This window comes from Pituophis catenifer, unplaced genomic scaffold, assembly GCF_029215685.1.
Source record: "Pituophis catenifer annectens isolate HBS135680 unplaced genomic scaffold, rPitCat1.0.hap2 SCAF_4, whole genome shotgun sequence".
Taxonomy (NCBI): Eukaryota; Metazoa; Chordata; class Lepidosauria; order Squamata; family Colubridae; genus Pituophis; species Pituophis catenifer.
This window is the reverse complement of record NW_027256884.1, coordinates 109,385,769-109,410,024: the sequence shown is the minus strand read 5'-3', so window position 1 is coordinate 109,410,024 and position 24,256 is coordinate 109,385,769. Positions and strand designations below refer to the sequence as shown.

Here is a 24,256-nt window from a genome sequence, read left to right as displayed (position 1 = left end):
TATCCATCCTGAGATTTGGGATTGATGATTTGACTTTTATAGACAGGTGACCTAGTCTTATGTAGCTTTTGATTCTCTCAAGCATTTGGTCCAGTGGATCATTTTACTATACCTCACAGACTTTTGGCCTGATCCAGCAAGTATCCTGAGGTTTTAAAATATGAGGAATATGGAGCAGTGGCTCATGTGGTTAGGATGCTGGTGTTGGAGGTTAGCAACCCACGTTCAAAACCCGAGCGCTGCTGTGTGGTGGGGTAAATTCCCATCATTTGCTCTAGCTCCTTGGAGGGACATGAAAGGAGTCCCCGCACCCAGCATCCCCCGAGCAATAATGATGTCACCAACTAATCTTTTCAACCGGAAGCACCTTAAAAGATGCCTCCAACAAGAACAGGATGGGAATATGAGGAATGTGAACTTGGCAATTATTAATTAAATAGATATTAATTGAAAAGTAATTTAGTAAAAACAGCTTGTCAGAATACCCACCATGAAGCAGTTAAAAGTAACTACATCTAAATCTGAAAAGTAATATTCAAGGTACCAAACCTGTATCAACTTAAGACATACATAAGTTAACCAAATAGCTAATTACTTGAGCATGTTTTAAAGACTAATTCACATAAAATATGTTGCTGCATATAGCACCTGAGGTTGTGGTTTAAAATTATGTTACACCTTCTTAAATCTGACATTTTCCAGATGTGTTGAGGCAGCAACTAGCTAAATTTTCTACTAGCAGAGCCTTTTATGCCTGACCTGGAAATTGGATGGAAGGCAGCAGTTCATTAGCAACGATCAGGACCCATAAGCAGCTCTGTGATGAAAGGGGCATTGTCCAACAAAATAGCACAGCAAGAGTGAGTTAAAAATCCCTCTCCTTCTCATATGCCACATACTGACAAATTGTCCTAATGATGGCTATTAATGTGCACGTGGGCACATGCACCCAGCAGATTTGTTTAAGGGCTTTACTATGTTGGCAGTTTTACTTTCAACCCTTAATGATCCCCAGAATAGAAATAGAATTGGTTGTATTCTCACCTTCAGAATTCCGAGATCTTTTTCTGGTACTTACCTCAATCATATCAATTCATATGGTGAAGTTAAGGATGTTTTGCCCCAAAAGGGAGAGACTTTACACTCATTTAAACTGAACCACACTTGCAATTTGGTTGACCACTCACCCAATTTATCAGATTTTTTTTTATTCACCACCATCATAAACAGAGTTATCCACATTTGACATATTTACTACTTAGTATAAGTCAAGATCATTTATGAATAAGTTAAAAAGCATTAGTTTTAATACAGATCCTTAAAGGACTCCACTTCTTACATCCATGAACAATATTTATTTCTACTCACCACTTTCTCCTTTGTAGCTAATTCGCAACCTGCCACTAACTGTTCTTTAGAATTTTAGGTAAGGAACCTTGTTAAACTTCTGAAAATCCAAGCACATAATTGATGTAATCACTGCCATCTATACTGATTTTCTCTCAATAAAGCTGTGGGCCGAGTTATTTGTTCTTTAATAATCATTTCTATAATTTGTCAAGAACAAACATGAAGCCGAGTAGCCTATATTTTCCTGATTCTCTTTTTTAAAAAACCATCACATAGCTACGTTCCAGTCATCTGGAGCTAATGTATAAGTTATACATTTGGCTAGATCAGTCATTCCATATTTACATTCATTAAGAATGTAATGAATCAGGTGGAGGGCATCCTGTTACAATATGTCTCTCAAGTATCCTAGCATACATTATTTTGTTAACTACATTTGCCATTCTGATTTCTCACAAGGAAGAGAGGAGGAAGAGGAAGAGGAAGAGGAAGAGGAGAGGAGAGGAGAGGAGAGGAGAGGAGAGGAGAGGAGAGGAGAAGAGAATGTTGAGGTGGTCACGGGTGATTTTGGTTCACTCTCTCTCTTAACCCAAACTAATTTCATAGGGTGGTTGTTGTGGGGAAAAATAGAGAGCACTATGCATACCATCTTCAGCTCCTGATGGAAAAGTGGAATATAAAACAAATATAGACAGATAATTTTACATGAGACATGAAATATTCAAAGACCTGCATTTCTACTATTGAAGATGGTTCAAGAAGCTACTTTTACAACTGTTCAGCAAGATTAATGCAGCTACACATAGGTATTTTTTAATCAGACAGTTGCAAGAAATAATTGGTAATACAATGTTTGGTCTTATACTTTCAGTATATCAGATAACAAGCAATTATTAATCCATAGGAAGAAACTAGAGAGAAAAACAACCAGAGGTCCAAATTTCTCTGCCCTAATATTTTTCAAAATTACTGCTGTGCAAAATCTGCATAATGCCTTAACAGGCAAAATACATGAGAATACACCATATATTAGGTAAATGATAGATCCCGTTTTCCCCTTTTAATCAATTTTTGTAGTTAAATAGGCCTATCATAATATTAAAAAGCATATTTTTTGCCACTTATTCCTTCTTCATAACGTGACCCTTGAAGTGTTCCAGGTAAGATTCTCCTCACCTGTTATTAGTGTGACTGGATCCCAACCAAGATAGAATGAGACAGCCAACTGCGTCAGGTTTTATGTAGCCCAATGGCGGTATTGTTCACACAGCCTTCCGTGATTACTGCAAAGCTAAACTAATTTTCACTGTGTGTGTAATGAGCATTTGGTCCCTCAGGTACAAATTACTTATTATACCACCTGGGATGTTTGATATCCCCCAAGGCATGCATGTTTACCATATCAGCTTTCAATATTCATTTTTTGAACAATCAAAACAAATTGGGAGAAAGCAAACAGAGACAGGGTCCCACTAAAGCAAATCCATTCTTTTTTCTGGTGAAGTAAAAACAAAGATATTGGAAACATACCGATTTACTACACAAATACACAAGCGTATCTTTTTACCTAAGCATTCTGCTTAACTGGAGATCCGTTTCCTGTGTCTTTGGATACTGCCCTGGATAGTAAATGTCAACATGAACACATTTTCAAAACATCCGAGATTCTACAGTCATCTTTGCTTATAGAGCTAAATTTTAATTTGTTCTTAGCCTCTACCCAAAGGTGGCTACTTGATTAGTAATTCGCATTTATTCACCTAATACATTAATGTGATAATCCTACTGATTGAAAAACAAGCTTTTTATTTCAAATTAAGCTGCACCTTTTAAAGCAGATTTACAAAACAGATTAAAATCCTACAGGAAACCGCAAATATATCCAATCAAAAAGGGACGGTTCTTATACTTTCTATTTCACTGGATGCTCAAGTTACTTTATACATAATTGCAAGATGCCTAAAAATATGACCATTCTGAAATATAGCCTATTCCTGGAAATGGGTACTCCAATCCTGTGATACATGTGACACTTCTAGTTTACCCATTTTATCAACTGAACTATACTTCCAATAGTTGGACAGAAGTATATGGAAGGTACACAGCCTTGAGGCTGCAATTTTAATTTATTAACCAGGTAGGAAATCTTCTTTTCTTTCTTTTTTTAATTTTTTCTTTCTAACTAGAGCTTTAGCATAAGGTAAAAAGAGAGAGAGAAAAAAGATTTCTTACTTTTGTAATGGGTTAAAACTGAATACAAGAAATTGATATTCCATAATTACTGATCTGAATCTCATGGTATTGTTTTGAAAGAGAATAATTTAAAGAAGTCACTAAGCATATTTTAGATATTCTAAATGAGCAGAACAAATATATTTGAATATTGTTCTTACTACCTTGATGCTAATTAATGATGTAGATATCACTGAAAATACTGTAACAGGCAATACATTAAACAGGAACACACACCCACTTTACATTTATGTACAGATGTTCATTGATCCCAGTAAATTGTCTGCATCCTAAAAGCAAACATTCAAATACCATTTACTGTTTGGCAATAATCACACTGGGTGAATTAATAGTAGACATATGTTAGTCGATTCACTGAAATCTTGGCTTGTTTAAATCTCACTATTTTCAATGGGTTTACTTTAACTATGGCTCCGTCGGGACCAAAACCGGTGAACATTTGGAATAAGCTAGTGTAGCTATAATTTATTGTGATGTTCAACTTTCATTCCCCAATTCCTCACAAAAGGTTTCCTAAGTTCTTCATATCCTTTTCAACATTGTTAAATTCAATTACCTCTTACAAGAATGACATTTTCAAAACTAATGTGCACTCTAGTCTACGTTAATGAAGCTCTCCATTGCACACATTAGTTTTTGGTTACATTCCAAGAGATCAGACTCACAATGCCCTGTCTTGAACTTCAAACTTTTCAGAAAAGCAGAACTGCTTTGTGTGACATTTAACAGGTCATTCTTGCCACTCCGTATTCCAGGCCGACAACACTAGGCTCTGTTTTGGATAACTCTTCCATGTACTCGCTGTATCGATTGTCTGCTGTGTTGGAGCCCTCTATTGTCCGAATACAGTCATTCTCATGTAAGAGAGGCTGCTCCTTCTTAAAGCAGAGTGAGGTTTTAACTCCTGGTGACATGGGACAGACGGACTCCTTCGCAAAGACAGCATCCAAATCCTTGTGTAAATGGTGGTCCAGTTTCTAATGTTAAGAAAAATGATTCAGAATTAGTAGCTTTTATCTCTTTTCTTTCATCCGTTCCACTATTAATACTTATTCTAGTCTCCAGTCTTTTGGATAGGAAACTGCTTTGTAACTAAGTCTAGTCACTGTTTATATAGTTCAGTATTGTCTCCTCTCACAAGTAATGGCCTCCCTAACCTCACCTGGAGTCACTTCCCAGTTATGCTAACTTAACATTTTCTACTTGAAGATATAAGGGACTAAATATTGATTTCCCTCTCACTTTAGTCTCCAGTTTCACACACTGCTTCCCTGTAGTAGATTTAGAATACTTTACTGTCACTTTGAATGTACACTAATCGGCATACATTAAAATGAAATTGCCTACAGTTCTCAAGGGATCTACATGACAAGATAAATAAATAAATGCAAAATTATTGTATTGATTGTTCATACATCCATCCTCTTGTTCCCAATGAGCAGTAACTCTAGACTGAAGTGATTTTACCGATTTACTACCATGTTTCCCAGAAAATAAGACCGGGTCTTATATTAATTTTTGTTTCAAAAGACGCATTAGGGCTTATTTTCTGGTTAGATCTTATTTGGGGGGAAATATAGTACTAAATGCACCCATCTGGCTGACAAAACTTAACTGGGGCTTATTTTGGGGGTAGGGCTTATATTACGAGCATCCTGAACAATCATGCTAGGACTTATTTTCCGGTTGGGTCTTATTTTCGAGGAAACAGGGTATTGCAGTCAGCTATCCACTGTAGTAAAAGTACTGGAACTGGAGACCACAGTACAAGAAATCAAAAGATTCAACTGGATATCAAATTAGTGGAATCTTATTTTCTATATCCAATTGACAGAAAACAAAAGCAACCCACTCCCAAACTACAAATACTTTATGAAATGATCAATGGAGATTAAAACCACTCCTAATTTTGAAATAAAGAAATTATTTTTAAGGAGGAAAGTGGTCCTATTTTAGAGTCAGGAGTGAAATTAGTTGCCAATACTCACGTTTTCCAATTCTTTAATATCTTTCTCCAGCTGTTTATTCTGCTCATTCAGGCTCATCACATGGCTCAGTACAGATTGCCGGGGATGCATTGTGTGATCAAACTGATGATACATGTTTCTCCAAAACCTGTATGTGTCAACACAAGGCTATGTTAATACTCCAATCCAGGTGATGGGTTTATAAAATGCATAACTGAAACTTACTTAAAATTAAAGGCAGCTGTATCCGGCTCCAGAACTGAAAGTGACTGTGAAAAATGTTCATTGTAGATTGGATTTAGGTATTTCCTGTAGTCATCCAAAAGAAAAGGCCACAAGGAAAAAGTCTTCTCTTTCAATCTTAAAATAAGGAAAGCCTAGAGTTAAACATTAGTAGCTGAGGAATATCTATACTGTATCAAGGTACACAAAATGTGGGATATTTATGATAAGAAAGGCATAAAGAGCAGAGTTTAATTACAATTATGAACTACAAACAACTGTTTAACACTGTCTGCCTGCCCACTCCTACCCCATTAACATTCACTAATTTAAAGAGGACAAAAAAGAGAATACAATACAGATACCTATTCCATTCCAAAGCTTCTACCCAACAAACTGGGAGAAATTTCAGGATGTGAAATGGCCATCGAAGGGAGGAAAAGAAACGATATTGAAGGAAGACTTATGTTCTTCTTCCTTCTTAAAGGAATATATTACTCTCAGGAAGATTTTGCACATATTAAAACCCAAACCCGCAGATTCCAATCCCCCTCCACATATATATTAAGAGTTTCCTCCATGTGAAAAAGAATTCTAAGCCATCAGCACTTAAAAGAGCTACCTCACTGTTCAGCCAGCAAAGCTTGATTTCCATCACTGATTTTATCTGATAGTTTAATATTTAATAGCCCTAAGGGGAAACTCTTTGACTACTTTTGGCAGTAAAGTGCAGCCATTCCATTAGGCTCTAGCAGAAAGAAAGACTAAGTACTGGAACTCTTATTTCTCTTTGGCTACTACATTCCACCTCCCCACCCTCTCCTCTCCTCTCCTCTCCTTTCCTTTCCTTCCCTTTTTTTTTCTTTTGAAAACTTATTTTATTTTTAAACTGTGGTTCCTCCCATACTTCAGACAGTGATTATTTTTTCAGGCTGTAAGTCCCTGAAGACAGGGACTTCTTTTCTATATTGATCTGTAAGTACGGTGGGAAGCTTTCTAACCGTAGCATAAAAAATGGTGGAAGGAAAGGCACAAGGGAGGAGGGAGGAATAAATGGAGGAGTTCAGTTCTGTGTTAATATATTGTTCCTAAGAGCCTTACTTGAGTTCTTCTCGCTCTTTTTGGCAGTTTCCAATGAAGTTTCCAAACTGGCATGAATGGATGTGCTCATGGATCTGAAGGAGAAAAGCTTCATTGTACTCAAAGGCCTGTGGAAACTGCTCTGTCAGGTGCCAGGCACATTCTAAGAATTGGGCAAACACGGGGGATATTTCCTTTGGGTCACCATCCAGTTGTCCACATCTATAAAATATAATATTCCATGTTAGTTAATGAGAGATGAAAATGATGCATTCCCCAGAGTATGTGAGGAACGTTCACTAAGTAATTTATGGATAAAGACTGGTTGAAACGTCCTTTTTAAAACCTTTTTCTGTATTACACTTTGACACAGTTAACAGGGCAATTATTACTCAGGCACAAAAGAACTTCTAGGCACGTTCACTGGGCTGTAGCAAGAGAATACAGCACTCCATATAAAACTGCTTTTTGGAGATCCTGACTTCTTTCACAACCAGTCCATCATATAGTTTGGGGTGGCTGATACCTTATGGCTCCCAGGGACCTCCAGACTTGCCAAAGCTAAATATTTGCATTTGATTTTGGGGAGGGGGTAGATTCAGGGCTGGGCTGCTGGGGGTTCGAGAGAACCTCTAGCTAAGATTCTGTGCAGTTCAGAGAACCCCCAAATCCCACTCCTGGCTGGGCCCGCTCACCCCTCCCCTCCCCAGAGTCGCCATGCGGCCCATTTTAGATGCAGGTTAAGTGCAGGGTGTGCACGGAGGCTTGGGGAGGGTGAAAAATGGGCCACTCCGGAGCCTGGGAAGGCTGTTTTTGCCCTCCTGGAGGCTCAAGAAAAGTCTCCGGAGCCTGGGGAAGGTAACCACCCCGCCATGGTGCAGGAGGCCAACTAGGCCACACCCACTATGGCCACGCCCATCCACTGGGCAGAGAACCCCTTGCTAGAAATTTTGAAGCCCACCCCTGGGTGGATTGCATTGGTTTAAGGGACAAAATTATTCCCTTAAGCCTTCCAGAGACTTAGGTATCCATAACACTCAATGTAAAACCCCAAATCCTCCAAAAGAATCAAAGTCACCCAACTCCAAAAAAATCTTTTAAAATTCCAGCACTATCCACTCTGGTAAAATTAGAGTGTTTGCTCTATTTCCTGTCCTATATATGTCCATTAGCAGGGCATATAGAAATGGTTTGCTTGGCATGGAATAGAATATACCACAATAATTACATCTGTGGGAGGAAACTGTGTGAAGCATTTGGACCCTAGTGATTCAAATAAAAAAATAATTAATTTTAAGTTCAATTAGAAACAACAGAAAATAGAATGGGAAAAAAATGAAGTAAGTAATAATGGCAAAGGTACTTATTGTTAGTTGTCTATACCGTTTTGCCAAAACCCCCTTTGCAATAAGGATAGCTCTTCCAGCGAGAGAAAAAGTGTGTGAGAGTGTGCAATCATTTGAACATAACTTGCAACCTGCTAAAAACCAGAAAAGGGTTGTACAGCATCCAAAAAATCTGATCAGTTAAGCGTTTTAAGTCAGTTAACTAAATTGGAAATAAGGCTGCTCAGGTTTATTTTTTCAATTTTTATAAAATCTTGAATAGTATATAAAGTAATCAATTGTTCTAAAACAAAGTAAATATATATTTCTAATTTAAATAAAATATGTTTGAACAATATTGCAATATACAGGCTTATACGCTGCATATTAATTTAACATAACAAGGCACTTTACATAAAGAATTCAAATGTAGGCTTTTTACAGTGAAAAACATTACCTATCTGAAAATTTGTGTCCGAAAGCAATCCAGTCTTTTTCCACCAAAACCTAGAAGAAATCATGTATCAGTTTTTAGTCATGTGGTATGCTTTATGTTTTAATTTAAAAAAATATTTCCCAAGTCACCATTTTCATTCTGGATTTCTTAGCTCAATGGAGAAAGCAAAACAAGTTTTCCACAGCTGGAAAATGAGGACTACAAGTACTCCTCGCTTACCAACCATTCAATTACACTGTTGCTAAAACAGGAGATGTGTGTGTGACAGGTCCTAGAGACTGTGGCTATCACGGTGTCCCCATTGTCACGTGTTCTTAATTTGGGTGCTTGGCAACCAGTGTATGCTTACAACAATTGCAGCATCCTGCTGTCATGATTGCCATTTGCATCCTTCACAGCCAGTTTCTAATAGGCAAAGCCAATGGTGAAGCTGGAAGTAAGTTGCAAGTTGTGGTCATGTGACATCGCACTCAATGACTGCATGTGATTAACGATTGCAGCCATAACTGACATAAATTGATGCGATCACATATCATACTTAATAATTGTACTGTTTAGCAATGGAGATGCCAATCCCGATTGTGGTCGGTAAGTGAAAATTATCTGTATTATACATATATCTTTGCTCTTCTATACAAATATCATAAGTAAAAGAAACATAAAATGCAGGTTTCAAATAACACTGTAAAGTTTATTAATTACAGAATTTAAAAAACAAGGCACCGAGGTAATCCCAGATCAAACAGATCTTTAAGCTATCTAGTCCAAGTTACCAGATTTAGCAGACTCAACTGGCATGTTTACAACTTAAAATTAGCACCAGAAACACATCAATAGCTTGTAATCTCAATTTATTGAGAAAATATCAATATAATATCTGATTTTCTTTATCTGCTTGAAACATTTTTGAAATTACTTATTTTAAAATGCATATGTAAATAATATCTGACGCTTACTGATTCAAGAATTATTTGAATTGGAATCCACTGTATAATTTAATTACATTTGAACAGTAATGCATAGTATTATGTTCAATAGCCCCATTATTAAGCAGATAAGCAAATCTGAAACACAAAATTATCGAACTACAAAGTTGGTCAGCGTTAGCATTGGCCGAGTGTGACTTAAGCTCGCTTTGCACACTTACCATGAATCCTTTAATTGTTCTATAAAAGGGATCCAATAATAGAGAACCCAAGGAACAGACCTGAGATGTCCGGTCCCAGCCATCAGAGCAATGTACTAATACACTTGCACTCTCAAAAGCTATGGCCTGTGAAAAGAACAAAACTTACTGATGTATGTATAACAAAGAAAATGAATTCAACTGTTCAACTGAACTTAAATATTTAATTCATTCCAGCCTTTCAAGAACCCTTCAAACGTGCTGGAACTCTTAACTCCCAGAAATTCTGGCCAACATAAATGCAGAACCAAAGGATCTGTAATCTATGTCACACTGGAAATAAATTATCAACATATTTATAGGCCAGTGTTCTTAAATTTAGCAACTTTAAAGATGTATGGACTTCAATTCCCAGAATTTCTCATAATCACCCCAAGACAGCATATTTATGCCTGGATCTCACCTAATTATTCAACATTTATTTACAGCTGATTGCTTGATGAAAAGAGGAAAAGAATTAATCAACCCACAGAATTGTGTTTGCCTTAATGACAAAATATGATTATCACTGCTTAAGCTATCAGTTTTGGCTCCTTTACTTTAGGAACCCAACGGATTGGTTTATGGCAGGTTTGAATCAGTGGTGGGTTGCCACCGGTTCTATAGAACCGGTAGTAAAACTGGCAGGAGGCTCCGCCCACTGACCCCGACGTCATCAAAACGCTTCTGCACATGCGCAGAAGCTTCTGCGCTTGCGCAATAGAACACACCCCTAGTTTGAATGCTTACCAACTAAATATTTAGTTAATGTATGTGACATGCATAACATATAAATTTAATAAATAATAAGAACTGACTTAAACTACTTAAGAAGTCAGGCGGTGGCCAGTTATGATTACCATGATATATACTTCTTTTTAAAAAAGGAAAATTCCAAACAGAATGTGGGATTTTCTATTTAAACACATATGCTCTGCTACTGAACTATGGATCCTTGAAAAGTTGAAGACTTTAGAAATGAAATTTCCAAATTCCCTTGATCTGATGGTGCTTATTGAAGGCCATCTATATTCTCAAATAAATAATACCAATATCAACAATTTTGGACAAATTACTAAATGCAAATTACTTTAGCTAAGAAGATACCAGCATCCAACACTGCTTTGATGTGTCGCAGCCATCCAGAGCTCTCCAAGCCAGAAAGAAAATCATTGACTGATAGGCCTCTTGTTCCACAAACTAAAGTAAAATGAAACACAGATAAATTCAAATGCAGTCGTAGCATCTCTCTGTGCAAGAATCAAAAGTGGATTTTAGCAACTGTATGAAGAAATCTGAATTTCTGAACTTGTTAAACATACAAAGTATTTTTTCTCTATCCCAGTTTCCTGGTTATGCCCTAACCTGTCTCAAACTCTGGTTTCCTCTATTAATTGTTAATTATGCAGAAGCAATCTAGTATAAAGTTCTTTCGTATTATAAAAGTAACATAATTATCTTCATAACTCTACTTTAAAAGAGTGCATCCATCATCTTACTAATCCTCAGTACGTTCCTATCGTTTAGAATGCACACCTGTTTTTTTATCATTTAAATACTTACTATGAGGAATCATTAATGCAGCCATGCACTAATCTGCCCATCAGTCTCCTCAGATGGGCAGATATTGTAAACAGTGCTAATAGCTGCTAAATTTGAAGGAATCATGAAGGAATAACTTCATGAGATTCCAATTAGGTAGCTTCCCACAATTAAGTAATGTTTAAATGACATATTAATTATATTGTATAAATAAATCATAATAAAATAAGTACATAAATTATGCATTATATTAAATATATATATAATTTATACATTCATATAAATATTTAGTAAAATCTCCCATTACTACAGGAGGATGGCAAGCTTTAATAATTTCTGAAATAATCAGTACATAAATAAAACCATAATCATTGATTTAATGTATATACCGCACAACTCCCAATAATTCTGCCTTGTTTACATTAAAAATGTAGCTGTTTTAATTGAACCGAAGTATATTCAAAAGACGAAATCTCATTAAGGGGATAGGCTCTCATAATACTAGAAGGTAGAATTTCACATTAGCAATATCTATTGCATGAGAAATACACTATTTCAATACATCCTTTGATATGAACTAGATTTATGTAAAATCACTTTTCTGCAAGAGTGAATGTACTCGAGAAATGCTTAATATTAGTGAAGTGCACATTCATACCTTCCAGAAGCTTTTGCAGACTTGATCTCATTACATGGATATTTTCAATACCAACAAATTGGAATCTAATGTTGGAATAATTATCTTCATTTTCATAGCCTTTACCTGCTGCTCTATTGGCCATTGCATTCAGCTTGGAGAAAAAGAAGGTTTAGTCACGTATAGGAAACAAAGCAATATACAATTATAATAATCTGTATAATAATATATCCTGAACAATATGAAACAGAAGAAAATTATATTTTTATAACTTGGCTTCTAAGCCTTAGGACTGTTGTGATTTTGCATGATTTCTTTCTCCTAACTCAAATGATTAGCCATGTTGACTCCCAACTCAGTATCCTCAGATATCTTAGTAAGTCACTCAGATCTTTTGGAAATACAGTGGCATTTAATGGAAATAAATAAGGAAAATAAAATAAATATGAGTTTTCACAACTTATCTGAACAATACAGAATTGAGAAAGTCTTCCTATTCTATTACCTACAAAAAGTGGTAACCCATGATATATTTAACTATTGGTTATTAAATGAGTTACAATTAGCTAGCTTTGAAGTCATAAGCCACGATTTACAAACCAAAATGTCTTTTGAAGGAAAATGGTTATGCAAAAGGTTTGAGAAATCCAAAAACAGCACCATGGGCCTAGAAAAAAATCAGGATTGCTTTAAGATTTGAAAAGGAGTGCTTCATATGAACATTTTGAAGCATCTCTTTCAAAGAATGTGTAAATTCCCAAAAAACAAATGATGATGATGATGATGGTCATATTGCTCATACTAGATCCTAAAAGAAATCCAGAACAGTATGGATTACAACAATCCAATTTTGATCCTTTCTATCTAAGAAGTTGGTAATACTGCTATGCAACACTTTGGATTTGATTCCAGAGAGATTCTTTTTATCAGAATTAGGCACCTATCTCCAATTCCAAAGGAATCTAATCATTTCTGGAACTGTGCAGTTGTCATATAATCCTAGGAAAAGGTATGTTTGCATTAAAGTATTCCTGACAGAGCAGCAGTTGCAAAATAATTTCAAAATACTTTTTCAAACCGAAGGTAAGCCATTGCATGACCCTATTTATAAAATACTGAAAATCAATAAGTAGGAACAAAATAACAATAACAATTTATTAGATGTACATGCTGCTTGATATCCAGCAACTCTGGTCAGTTTACAATTACTTTTAAAATATTAAAAACAGGAAAAACCCAACAACAGACAAAATTAAAGAATAAAGACAGTAAGAATGCCAAAACCAAACAGAAGAAAAGAAAAACCCAGCTACAGGCTTACTTTTGGTCTGGTGTCCATGACATACATATAGTGGTTATTGGGATTAGCTTTACTTATTGCTTGCAACATGTGTTCATCCTCCAGACATCTGGCACTGAATCCTGAGAGAGGTTGACTACACCTACAAATGGTAGCCTGGTGAGAAAAAAGAGGGATAAAGAAAAGGTTGCACTTTAAACCTGGTGAAGGCAGGAACAGTAAGTCAGTGCGTAGCTACCTTGCAATATAACACAAAAAAAGGGGGGGGGAACAAGGCTCCAATGTTTCAAATCTGTACTTGAAAAACTTTTGGGGAGGGGAAAGGGAATAAGCTCAGATTTTCTATAATGATAGATTTAAAACAAAAATACAGTTTATGTTTGCTGCGGAAGTATATTTGCAAATATAGCTGATTTGCATCAGTGTCATTGACACTGTCATTGACCAATATGTTCACTTGCTTCTGATGATCATGCATGTTAGCCTAGCTATAGGCTATGGATTCCTCAGAGAACGGATTACCCATCTGTGATTTTTCTAACCATGGATAATTGCTACATTAATAATTAAACAGAAAACTAAGGGAACTAACTAATAATACTCTATTTCTTTATGTTTGACAACTTATTATGGTCATAAATACCCGGTCATATTATTATTACTACAGGTTGTCCTTGACTTATACCTGCTCATTTAACAACAGTTCAAAGTTATTAACAACCTTAGAAAAAGCGAATTATGACTTGTCCTCAAAGTTATGACCGTCGCACCACCCCCATGGTCATGTGATGTCAATTTTGAGAGTTGGGCAGCTGGTTCACATTTATGACCATTGCAGTGTCTTGTGGTCACGAGATCACGATCTGCAATCTTCCCAGGCAGCTTCCTACAGGCAAAGTCAATTGGGGAAGCTAGATTCACTTAACATTCATGATGAGTCACTTAACAATAGCAGTTAAAAACGGTTTGTAAAATCAAGTGGTGATCAAGTGATGACTCATTTAATGACCACATTGTTTAGGGAGTGAAATTCCAGTGCAAACTGTGGTCGTAAGTCGAAGACCACTTGCATTATGAGCATCCACTTTCATTGCACTAGAATAGATCTAGGGACCTAGATTACTGTACTTACCCACTTTGTCTTTTCCTGTACTGGAAAATAGCCTTTAGATACTTGCGTTGAAAAGAAATCAGACTATACCTCATTATTTTTATGATAATATGAGAGCACAGGGAACCTTCCTTTGCTTCGGAATTTAGAACTGCCAACAATTATGGGCTTGCTTGCACTCTTGGGAACATAAAGGTCTCTAGGATATGTCTCACAAATCTGTGAAAGTTAAAAAAAAGAAATTGAAAACAAAAAACATGTTAGATATGTTATATATCCAATTTCCATTTTTTATCAGAAACACCTGGGATATCTAAAGGTTCTCAATTATCAGAAAAATGGATGGAAGTGAAAAGGAATGATAGAATAGAATAGTTTCAAATGCAATAATGTCCAGTCTTATCTATCTCTTCTGGCTGAATGTAATGATCAAGAATGAGACCATAGCAATTGACCACATATTTAAATGAGATAATACAGTTCTCCAACAGTTTGTATAAAAGCCATGAGTGTGTGTAGATTAAAATTCTCCACTCAAATTTCCTGAATTCTTCAAAAACAAAAACAAAGTATTACTAAAACTTTGAACTCTGACTTTCTTTAAAAAGAATAAGCAAATGAAAATATGGGCAACCATGTGATAAACATATATGCTGATGAATATTTGTACCAGTAATCCTAGCAATTACTAGTCTGTGGATTTCCATATTTCTCTTCTACAATATCCCTATTTCAGTATATATTTGCAATACAAATGTAACATAGTTACTGTATTTTTCCAGAGTATAAGACGCTCCGGACTATAAGATGCACCTACCTTTTTTGGGGAGGAAAACAAGATATACGCTAGTGCATGGATATGGGAAATAATATGAAATTTTACCAGTTTGGAACTGTTTTAAGTTTTTTTCTTTGCATAGATTGGTATTGTAATCACAATCAGAAGGTTATTCAGCACGCAATCTGTTAGATGTAAAGCTTTTTTCCCCTCTCTTTATTTTCCTTCAGGTAACATTTTAATTAAGTCAGTGAAATGCTTTTTAAATTCCAGCTAATTGTTGATTCTAGACAGAAATTTTACAACAAAAGGGCACAAAGAAGAAAATAAGACTCATAAAACACTCACAATAACTCTGCCTCTGCCTGCCAGCAATTTGCCTCGTTGCAGCAAACAGACTGCTTTAGTTTCATTTTCAGCACAGCATGATTAACACAAGAAAAAAAAACTGCCTCCTAGCAATTTTCCTGCCTGCAGCAAGCAGCAGAGGACCGCGTGACAATCGGCAATGGCAAACCCTGCAGCCTGAAACAGCTGAGGGTCGGGAGTCCAATCAACTGCTTGTGCTAATCAGGCTGTGCTGAAGCTGAAATGGGCTGTTTTGCTGTTTGCTGCTTGCTGCAAGGAGGTAAATTGCTGGGAGGCAGAAGCCAAAGGGTGGGGGGAACGGGAGGGGATATATTCAGAGTATAAGACACATCCAAATTTTCACCCTCTTTGGGGAGGGGGGGTGCGTCTTATATTCCCAAAAATACGGTATAAAGAAAAAGTTAACAGAATACAGCTCACCAGTTGCAATGAAAGTTGACATGAGAAACATAAACAGGAACCATTTCTAAAATCAAAATATCAATAAAAGTATACAAGAACAAAAAAGAAAAAGAAACTAGACAAGACACACAAAAAATCTTGTTTAACAATCTCCAGTCAAGTCTTGATCTCTGTTAGCAGGGAAAGAAGAAAGCACAGGTCTAAACACAGATATTCCGAATTGTTTTTCAACCTCTATGTGTAACATCTGAATAGTTCTTGCAGATCATCAGTCATCCAACCACCTAGTTAGGGACTCAAAGAAATTATTAAAAAGTTGCATGAATCAAGAGAGTGCTTTTGGAACAGAATTCTGAAATGAGAAGAGAATAAATCAACCACTGTTCCTCCTGAATGAAAGCAACTGTCCTAGTATTCAAAAATACATTCGATCTCTGTAAAATATGAGGGGACTAGAAAATTAACAGATGCATCATAAATGCATCAGTAATCTATAGGAGCCTTGGTGGAGCAGCGGACTAAAGTGCTATTAAGTAGCACTTAGCTGCCAGCTGCCTGCAGTTACTGCGAGTTCAAATCTCACCAGGCTCAAGGTTGATTCAGCCTTCCATCCTTCCAAGGTAGATAAAATGAGGACCCGGATTGTGGGGGAAGTAAGCTGACTTTGAATAAAAAAGAACACCGCTTAGGGGAGGCCGAAAGCCCTACTAAGCAGGTATATACAAAAGTATGAAGGCTATTGCTTAATGCCTTAATGGGACTCATTACGCATGGTCACTCATGCCCCTGTCACCTCCCGCCTGGACTATTGCAATGCTCTCTATATGAGGCTCCCCTTGAGGAGCACCCAGAGGCTCCAACTGGCGCAGAGTGCGGCCGCGCGGGTGGTAATGGGAGCGACATGGCGCTCCCATGTAACACCTCTCCTGTGCGAGCTACACTGGCTCCCGGTGGTCTTCTAGGTGCGCTTCAAGGTTTTGGTTACCACCTTTAAAGCGATCCATGGCTTAGGACCTGGTTATCTACGGGACCGCCTACTACCACCAATAGCCTCCCACCGGCCAGTACGCTCTCATAGAGAGGGACTCCTCTGGGTGCCGTCAGCCAAACAGTGTCGATTGGCGACCCCTAGGGGGAGAGCCTTCTCTGTGTGGGCACCTACCGTCTGGAATGAGCTCCCCCCAGAGATACGGAGGATCCCGGATCTGCGCACCTTCCGCCGTGCTGTGAAGACCTTTTTATTCCATCAGGCGGGCTTGGCCTAATCTCTTCCCTTTTTAAATATGTAAATTTTAATCTGTTTTTAAATTATTGGGGTGTTTTAATCTGTCTGGGCCAAAATGATTTAATTTGATTTTATCTGGTTTTTAAATTTTTTGTATCTATGTATTTTATTGTTTGGCTGTTCACCGCCCTGAGTCCTTCGGGAGTAGGGCGGTATACAAATCAAATAAACTAAACTAAACTAAACTAATGCATTGTAAGCCGCCCTGAGTCTCCGGAGAAGGGCGGCATATAAATCGAACCAATTAAATAAATAAATAAATAAATAAATAAATAAATAAATAAATAAATAATACCTTATATTCGTGGTTTGCATCTGATAATTGCCATTCAGAGTTAGGCACACCCATCCGATCGTATTCTCCTGTGAGGTCAATGATTTGCCAGCCTCGCACCCTCTCTTCTTCGTTTTGCTTTGGATTATATGAAAAGGCATATAATTCATCGTATCTTGCTAAAAACAGGAGGAGGGGGAAAAGAAAAAAAAAGTTTGACCTTTGTTGTCTAGTTCTTTAAACAACTAAGCAGAGCAACCCTCTGTACCAAACGCATTGAAATGAAGAAACCTGCCTACCTGGTTTTGACAGCTGAAGCAAAGAGTTATAAATATCATGGCAGTCTCTTTCTCTGGGAACAATGAAGTGAACTATTCTGAAGTTCTTACACTGAATCACTAAGGGGCAGCCGGAAGTAGTCAAAGCAAGTTTCTCCACTGCTGCAATATGATGGTGTAATATCTACAGCATACAGGAAACCACAAAAGCTACAAGTTAAACAATACAGATAAGGCTCTTTCAACAATCTTAAATTTCCAATGAGGGTGCATAAAATCTGTATCCAGTTTCCTCATTTTATCTATCTCCAGATGTACTGAAGCTACATCTCTCAGAATTGGCTATGCTTGTGGGCATTCTGAAAGCTGCAGTACCAACACATATAGTGAGCATCAGGTTCACACAAGAGGACATACATGTTCACTATAATGAGCATAATAATGTAATATTACATCAAAGTTGCTTGTTGCTCTTTTTCCATTTGAAAAGGAGCTTTAAACATATTCAGTGGAGATTTCTCCTTTTTTAGGCAAATACATCCTATTTATTTCATACAGGAGACTGCAGTTAATGCTTTAAATTTTTCAAATACACACTTTATTATAGTGGCAATGAAGCATAGAAAAATCTTATGAAGATTCTTTTTAAGAAGAATCTTATAAAGATATGCGCTAAAGTTATTACACACTCAACTTCTAAAGGACTGCCTTTAGAGTTGTAACATAAATGTCACAGGGCACTTTTGAAAAGTTGTGTACATAAGCCCCATGTTTCTTGGCAGTTACACAATGTAGAAAAATATATAAGTAAAGGAATGCAGCATAAAACTTTATTCTCCTTACCCATGTCTCTTTCTGGCTGGAATCTATAAATAACAAGTGAGTTGCTGTAAGGTAAAGAGTTCCTGTTTGTGACTTGATGTTTGTGCTGAATCGGTCTAGTAATTTTACCTGTTCAACCTGCATTTTAAAAAAAGGCAAAGCATTGCATGAAACTATTCAACAATAGCTCAACATAACTGAAATCGAATTATTTATTGCACAGAAAGCTGTCTGTATGATACAGTTTGCTCACAGATTACACTAAAGTTCATAGCAATATAGTTCTTTCCTGACTGTCTGTATGGATTGTTTTCTAGATATCAAAAGTATTGAAAGAATTGAAGAGGATGCTCTTATGCTTTGTTTGGAGCCAGATCACAATGAGCGTCTTCTGGATTCCATCGTGAAATATTTTCAGCCTGGGGGAGCCTGAGATGAAATAGCTGCTTTAGGCTACAATCCACTGAAATTAGGATATGAGTGTCTCTAATTATGAGAGTCCTGTTCATGCCCAACTCTTCATATCTTAAGCTGCAGTATTAGATGTACAAAAGTTAAAAGTATGCTCCAAGAACACAGCAATATCTGGTTCACATGTAGTACTTCAGCTCTATTGGACAGATACAGACCTATGTATTTATAAAGACCAGGGAAATGCCAGGTTAAGAATACTGATAATTATTGCCAGATATGCAAAAAGAGAGATCAAGCAAGAGCTACTGGCAGAGGAAGGCTACTATCAGTTACTTACACGAATGCAAGGAAAGCAAATCAATATTACATTAATCCAAGTCTATGCTCAAACCATGAATACAGAGGAAACAGAAGCCAAACAGCGCTAGAGTAACTTACAACACATTGTTGACACAACACAATGAAAAAAAAGCTTCATTTAATTTGCTAAATTTGAAAGTAAAACAGCATCTGGAATAATGAGGAAACATTAAACAGTGTTTAAAAAGTAGGCAAACCTAGAAAATGATAAAAATACTAGCAGAATTATTTATTGTAAGATTATACACTGGAATTGCTACTTGCATAAACAAATACAGAAACAACCGCAGCAGCCAAGAAATTATAGAAAAAAAAAATTTCAACAGCAAAAATGACAGTGCTGAAAAAATGCTCAAACTTCTGAATTATTACATTTACCTCAAGATTACAATGCTCAAGATTTTGTAGTCCAGAATTCAACAGTACACGGAATGAGAATAAAATACAAGCTGAATTTGGAAGAGGTAAGGCTTTCCAAAATCACATTGCTAACATCCAATAAATAATGGAAACAGTAACAAAGGCTTTTTTTAAAAAGAGCATCTATCTTTGTTTACTGCGTACCCTTTGAAATTTTTTTACATGTGCTACTGGCAGCTTACCCTATGCATGCCCTTGAGTGGCACACAATGGATTTCAGCGATGCTGATCACAACTAAATGTGGTGCCTGGAAAAATCGAAGGCAATGAAAAAAGCGGCTGACAAGCCTGCTTAGTTAGATTCCACTAACATATGCTTCCAGGAAACGAGAGAATCTGATGTAGACAAATCTGTCAAAATGATAATTCCACGGATGGAGAAGAGGCTGAAGCTACTGAGTAACTAACAACCCTTGCAAGGTGTCTCACAGGCTGCTGAAATTCCAATTCTATCTACCCTTAGATTGGAACCATAACCGAAATGCAAAAATACATGTTATTATTTTAAGCCTCTCCAGATGGGAAGAATGCACAGAGCCTTAAAAGGTGGACGATTCTTTTGAAACATCCAAGTACTTCGCAGAAAGCAGTCTGCCTTCTCCCCCCCCCCCCCAAAAAAAAACAACAACACCCAAATCCACTCAACAGAATATCAGGCACCAGCCAGGTCAATGTCACTCAATATTGCACCCCCAAATTAATTGCTTGATGAATAGAAAAGAGTTCTAAATGGGCTGTGAATTCTGGGGACTGGGGATTCTACACATCTCTGGAGGGCAGCTGGGAAAGCGAGGCCGGAGGGAGCGGATCCTAGTCATCCCAAGGGAAGCCCGCCCGCTGCCACGGAGTAGAACCGGAGTAGAACCTGGGCAACGGGAGGAATTGGCCAAGCCACAGGTTAAGGCTCTGCTGTTCCCAGTTAACCGACTGCCAAACGGGCCGAGGAGAAGGGAGAATGTTATTATTACCTTCGTGGTGCGGATGTGCTCCATGATGCCACCACGCCCAAACCAGTCCAGCAGCACCGGAACCACCAACGGCAACCACCGCCTGTATCTAACTGGAAGCAGACCCGGCGTCTCCAGGAGACACTTCCTGATAACTGAAGGGAGAGGGTTGGGAGGGAAGGAGGGAGGAAGGAAGGAATGGCAGCTAGAAGGCCGACGTTTCCCACGGCGACCCCTAGTGCTCGGAAGACCCAGTTGTTTGTTCGTTCGTTTGTTTAATGAAAGAATAAAAGCCATACGCCACCTATCTCTCTATCCAAAGCGAATTTGAGCTGCTTACAGTGCAACAAAGTAGATTATCAATATATATCACTATATTTAAAATGATAAGGGGTTAAATATCAACAGTTCGTAAAAGACAGGCGGTGGGTAGACTTACCTGCATCCTTGTGTTCTTCCACCTGTATTGGTACACCAAAGAAAAGTTATGGATTCATGAAAGAGAAAAGTGGCAATAATTGACATATCACATTAACTTAATCCCATCCTAAATGGATGTGATTATTGCTATTATTGCATTAGATGGCGTTACGATTCGATACATTCAGGAAACTAGCAGGGCAAACTAGTGTACATCAACAAGGAGCAAATCCCACACTCACTAGCACTGATGATGGATGCTACCTAGCAGGTAATGAAATATCTGCAAGCAAACACCCAAGTTCAGAGAGTACCATCGATTCCAATGACTCAAAAAATTCAGAAAATTAGGCTACCATGTTTAAGATTTTGCCCTGATTTTACTTATAGTGAATGAAGGAATAATATGTATAGGCAGTCCTCGATTTACAACAGTTCATTTAGTGACCGTTCAAAGTTACAACAGCACTGAAAAAAGTGACTTATGATGGTTTTTCACACTTACTAACTTTGCAGAATTCCCATGGTCACATGATTAAAATTCAGGCGCTTGGCAAGTGGTTCATACTTAATGACGGTTGCAGTGTCCTGGGGCCATGTGATCCCCTTTTGTAAACTTCTGACAAGCAAAGTCAATGGGAAGACAGATTCACTTAACAACCATGTTGCTAACTTAACAAATGCAATGATTCACTTAACAACTGTGGCAAGAAAAGTCATAAAATGGGGCAAACTCACTTAACAATGTTTCGCTTAGCAACATAAATTTTGGCCTCACTTGTGGTCGTAACTCAAGGATTACCCGTATGTGCAAATCTGCCTGTGTTTCTGAACAATGCTGAAGAAGCAAAGAAGCACATTGTTCAGAAACACAGGCAGATTTGCACATATGGGTAGTCCTTGAGTTACGACCACAAGTGAGGCCAAAATTTATGTTGCTAAGCGAAACATTGTTAAGTGAGTTTGCCCCATTTTATGACTTTTCTTGCCACAGTTGTTAAGTTTTATCATTAACTGAAGCATTCAGTTTTCTATCATTCTCTTTGGCCTGTCCTAGAAAGCAAGCAAAATGGCAAGAAGAAAACCGTTCTGATAAGCCCTGACCAGGATATTTCTCTCATGTTAAATGTATAGTTAGGTTCACTGATTATTGCCACATACTGGTATTGATACATGGTACATATCAGAGGGCTTCAGCAGGTTCTGACCAGTTCTGGAGAACCGGTAGCAGAAATTTTGAGTAGTTTGGAGAACTGGTAAATACCACCTCTGACTGGCCCCGCCCCATCTATTCTCTGCCTTCCAAGTCCCAGCTGATTGAGAGGAAATGGGGATTTTGCAGTAACCTTCCCCTGGAATGGGGAGGGAATGGAGATTTTACAGTATCTTTCCCCTGCCACGCCCACCAAGCCACACCCACAGAACCAGTAGTAAAAAAATTTGAAACCCACCACTGGTATTTATGCAATGTATATCTTGCTCTATGAAAATATAACACACCTATTTTGTTCCTTTATGTATTTTGACATTTACATTTTAATATTTTGGTCTGAAGGCAATGGGTTATAGATCAAAGGAAGTTAATGGCGCAACAAATAAGTCAGTGTTGAAAGTGTCACAAAGACACTGATTGGTTAACTGGAATGCTTGTGACATCATCCTCCTCCTGGCCAATCAAACAGAGAACTGCTAACCACCAAGGACTTTATGGAACAAATTGGCTTATAAATTTTCAGGGAAAGGGTTAAATTAATCATTTCTTTCAATTTTTACAGATGATGGGAAAGATTCACATTAGCAACAGTAATGTCAAGAAAGAAAGACTTTTCAAACCTGGGGCTTCTCTGGCGAGGGGGTCCCAAGGCCAATAATGCAATCAGGTAAAAAAAAAAAAGTCAGAGTATTCAGGACAGTTATTAAGGTTATTCAAAGATTTATTGCATCAAAAAAAGGTCCTTTGGTGATACATCAATAGCATGTACAGATATACATCTGGGGTGCTGTTATTGCTACTCCTAAATAATATTAAGTCATGGTTATTAGATTGTAATTATTGAGAGAGCTGAAAATTATGAATAGTCTTAGGACATCTCAAGGACTAAAGTACTGATTGCGGTATGTTCAATGAGATGGGTTAAGAATTATCTTGAAAAAGTATTTTTTCTGGATTGTTTTTAAATATCAAATAAATTAAAAATGAGAAGGAACATTATGTACTGAATGCATATATCTTTCATTAGGTTTAAGATGAAGGAATAGGAAATGAGGAAGTGAAAATTGCCTACAAGCATGATTTTTAACAAAACCATAACTGGCTGTGACATTCTTGAACCTTTTTAACACCTATACAAAACAGGGATTTTTAGCAGGTGATAAACTTTTTTTTTGCATCAGGAATGGATTATCTGGGGCCCTGGATCGAATTCAAACTTCCCTGCAAGAGACAAGTCCAGACATTTGGTAAGAGCCATTTCTCCTTGTCTCACAATTAGGCAATGTCAAACAAGAAAAAAAAATCAGAAGGCTACCCCATGCCTTACCTGCTATGTGTCCTCAAATAAATAATATCTAAAAATATTATTGCTATTATTTCCCTTTATGTATGTATGTATGTATGTATGTATGTATGTATGTATGTATACGTATGTATGTTTGGCAGCATAAGGCAGCAAACATACTTAACACTCCTGCCTATTTTCCCACAATTCTGTGAGGTTTTGATTTTAACATAGTTTTGCATCAGTTTAATATGTCTCTTAAGAGTGCAACATTCATGTCTTCTTCCTTTCTGTGGGACCACGTAGGTCACTATTTCTCAACCTCGGCCACTTTAAGACATGTGGACTTCAACTCCCGGAATTTGAAGTCCACACATCTTAAACTGACTGAAACTGACTACTCTAGACTTTATTTGCATTATCAGAATTGCTTTTCCTCCAAAATACTGAACAAATCCAAATTCTTCGGTTCCACGTGAAATAAGTCTATTTAAACCAAGAGCAAAACTGTCCACTTTTGTGCAACTAGAATATAATGCACTGCACATCTGCTATTAGCGGAAGCTTCTCCTTCCATGTG

The 24,256-nt window shown here is 37.4% G+C and overlaps 1 protein-coding gene across 1 annotated transcript; it reads right to left on the bottom strand.

Annotated features, from left to right (window-relative positions):
* Positions 1 to 1,191: 1,191 nt before the first annotated feature.
* MTMR6 (myotubularin related protein 6) lies at positions 1,192 to 20,898 on the bottom strand. The gene is made up of 14 exons (XM_070942840.1): positions 20,780 to 20,898; positions 18,639 to 18,755; positions 17,817 to 17,979; positions 17,539 to 17,696; positions 14,500 to 14,628; positions 13,320 to 13,454; positions 12,020 to 12,152; positions 10,910 to 11,019; positions 9,802 to 9,927; positions 8,655 to 8,704; positions 6,894 to 7,094; positions 5,796 to 5,930; positions 5,592 to 5,718; positions 1,192 to 4,580 (listed from the first exon to the last, which is right to left on the bottom strand). The coding sequence occupies exons 1-14, from the start codon at positions 20,801 to 20,803 to the stop codon at positions 4,326 to 4,328; spliced, it is 1,863 nt and encodes a 620-aa protein (XP_070798941.1). The 5' UTR covers positions 20,804 to 20,898; the 3' UTR covers positions 1,192 to 4,325.
* Between the last annotated feature and the right edge of the window lie 3,358 nt (positions 20,899 to 24,256).

What these genes read in the sequence shown, in the direction of transcription:
- MTMR6 (XM_070942840.1), bottom strand. Translation starts at nt 20,803, where the DNA reads ATGGAGCACATCCGCACCACGAAG. An exon ending in CCAGCCAGAAAGAGACATGG is followed by an intron (nt 17,980 to 18,638) that starts GTAAGGAGAATA and finishes TGTATGCTGTAG; the next exon opens with ATATTACACCATCATATTGC. An exon ending in ACAGCTGCCTTTAATTTTAA is followed by an intron (nt 5,719 to 5,795) that starts GTAAGTTTCAGT and finishes TGACACATACAG; the next exon opens with GTTTTGGAGAAACATGTATC.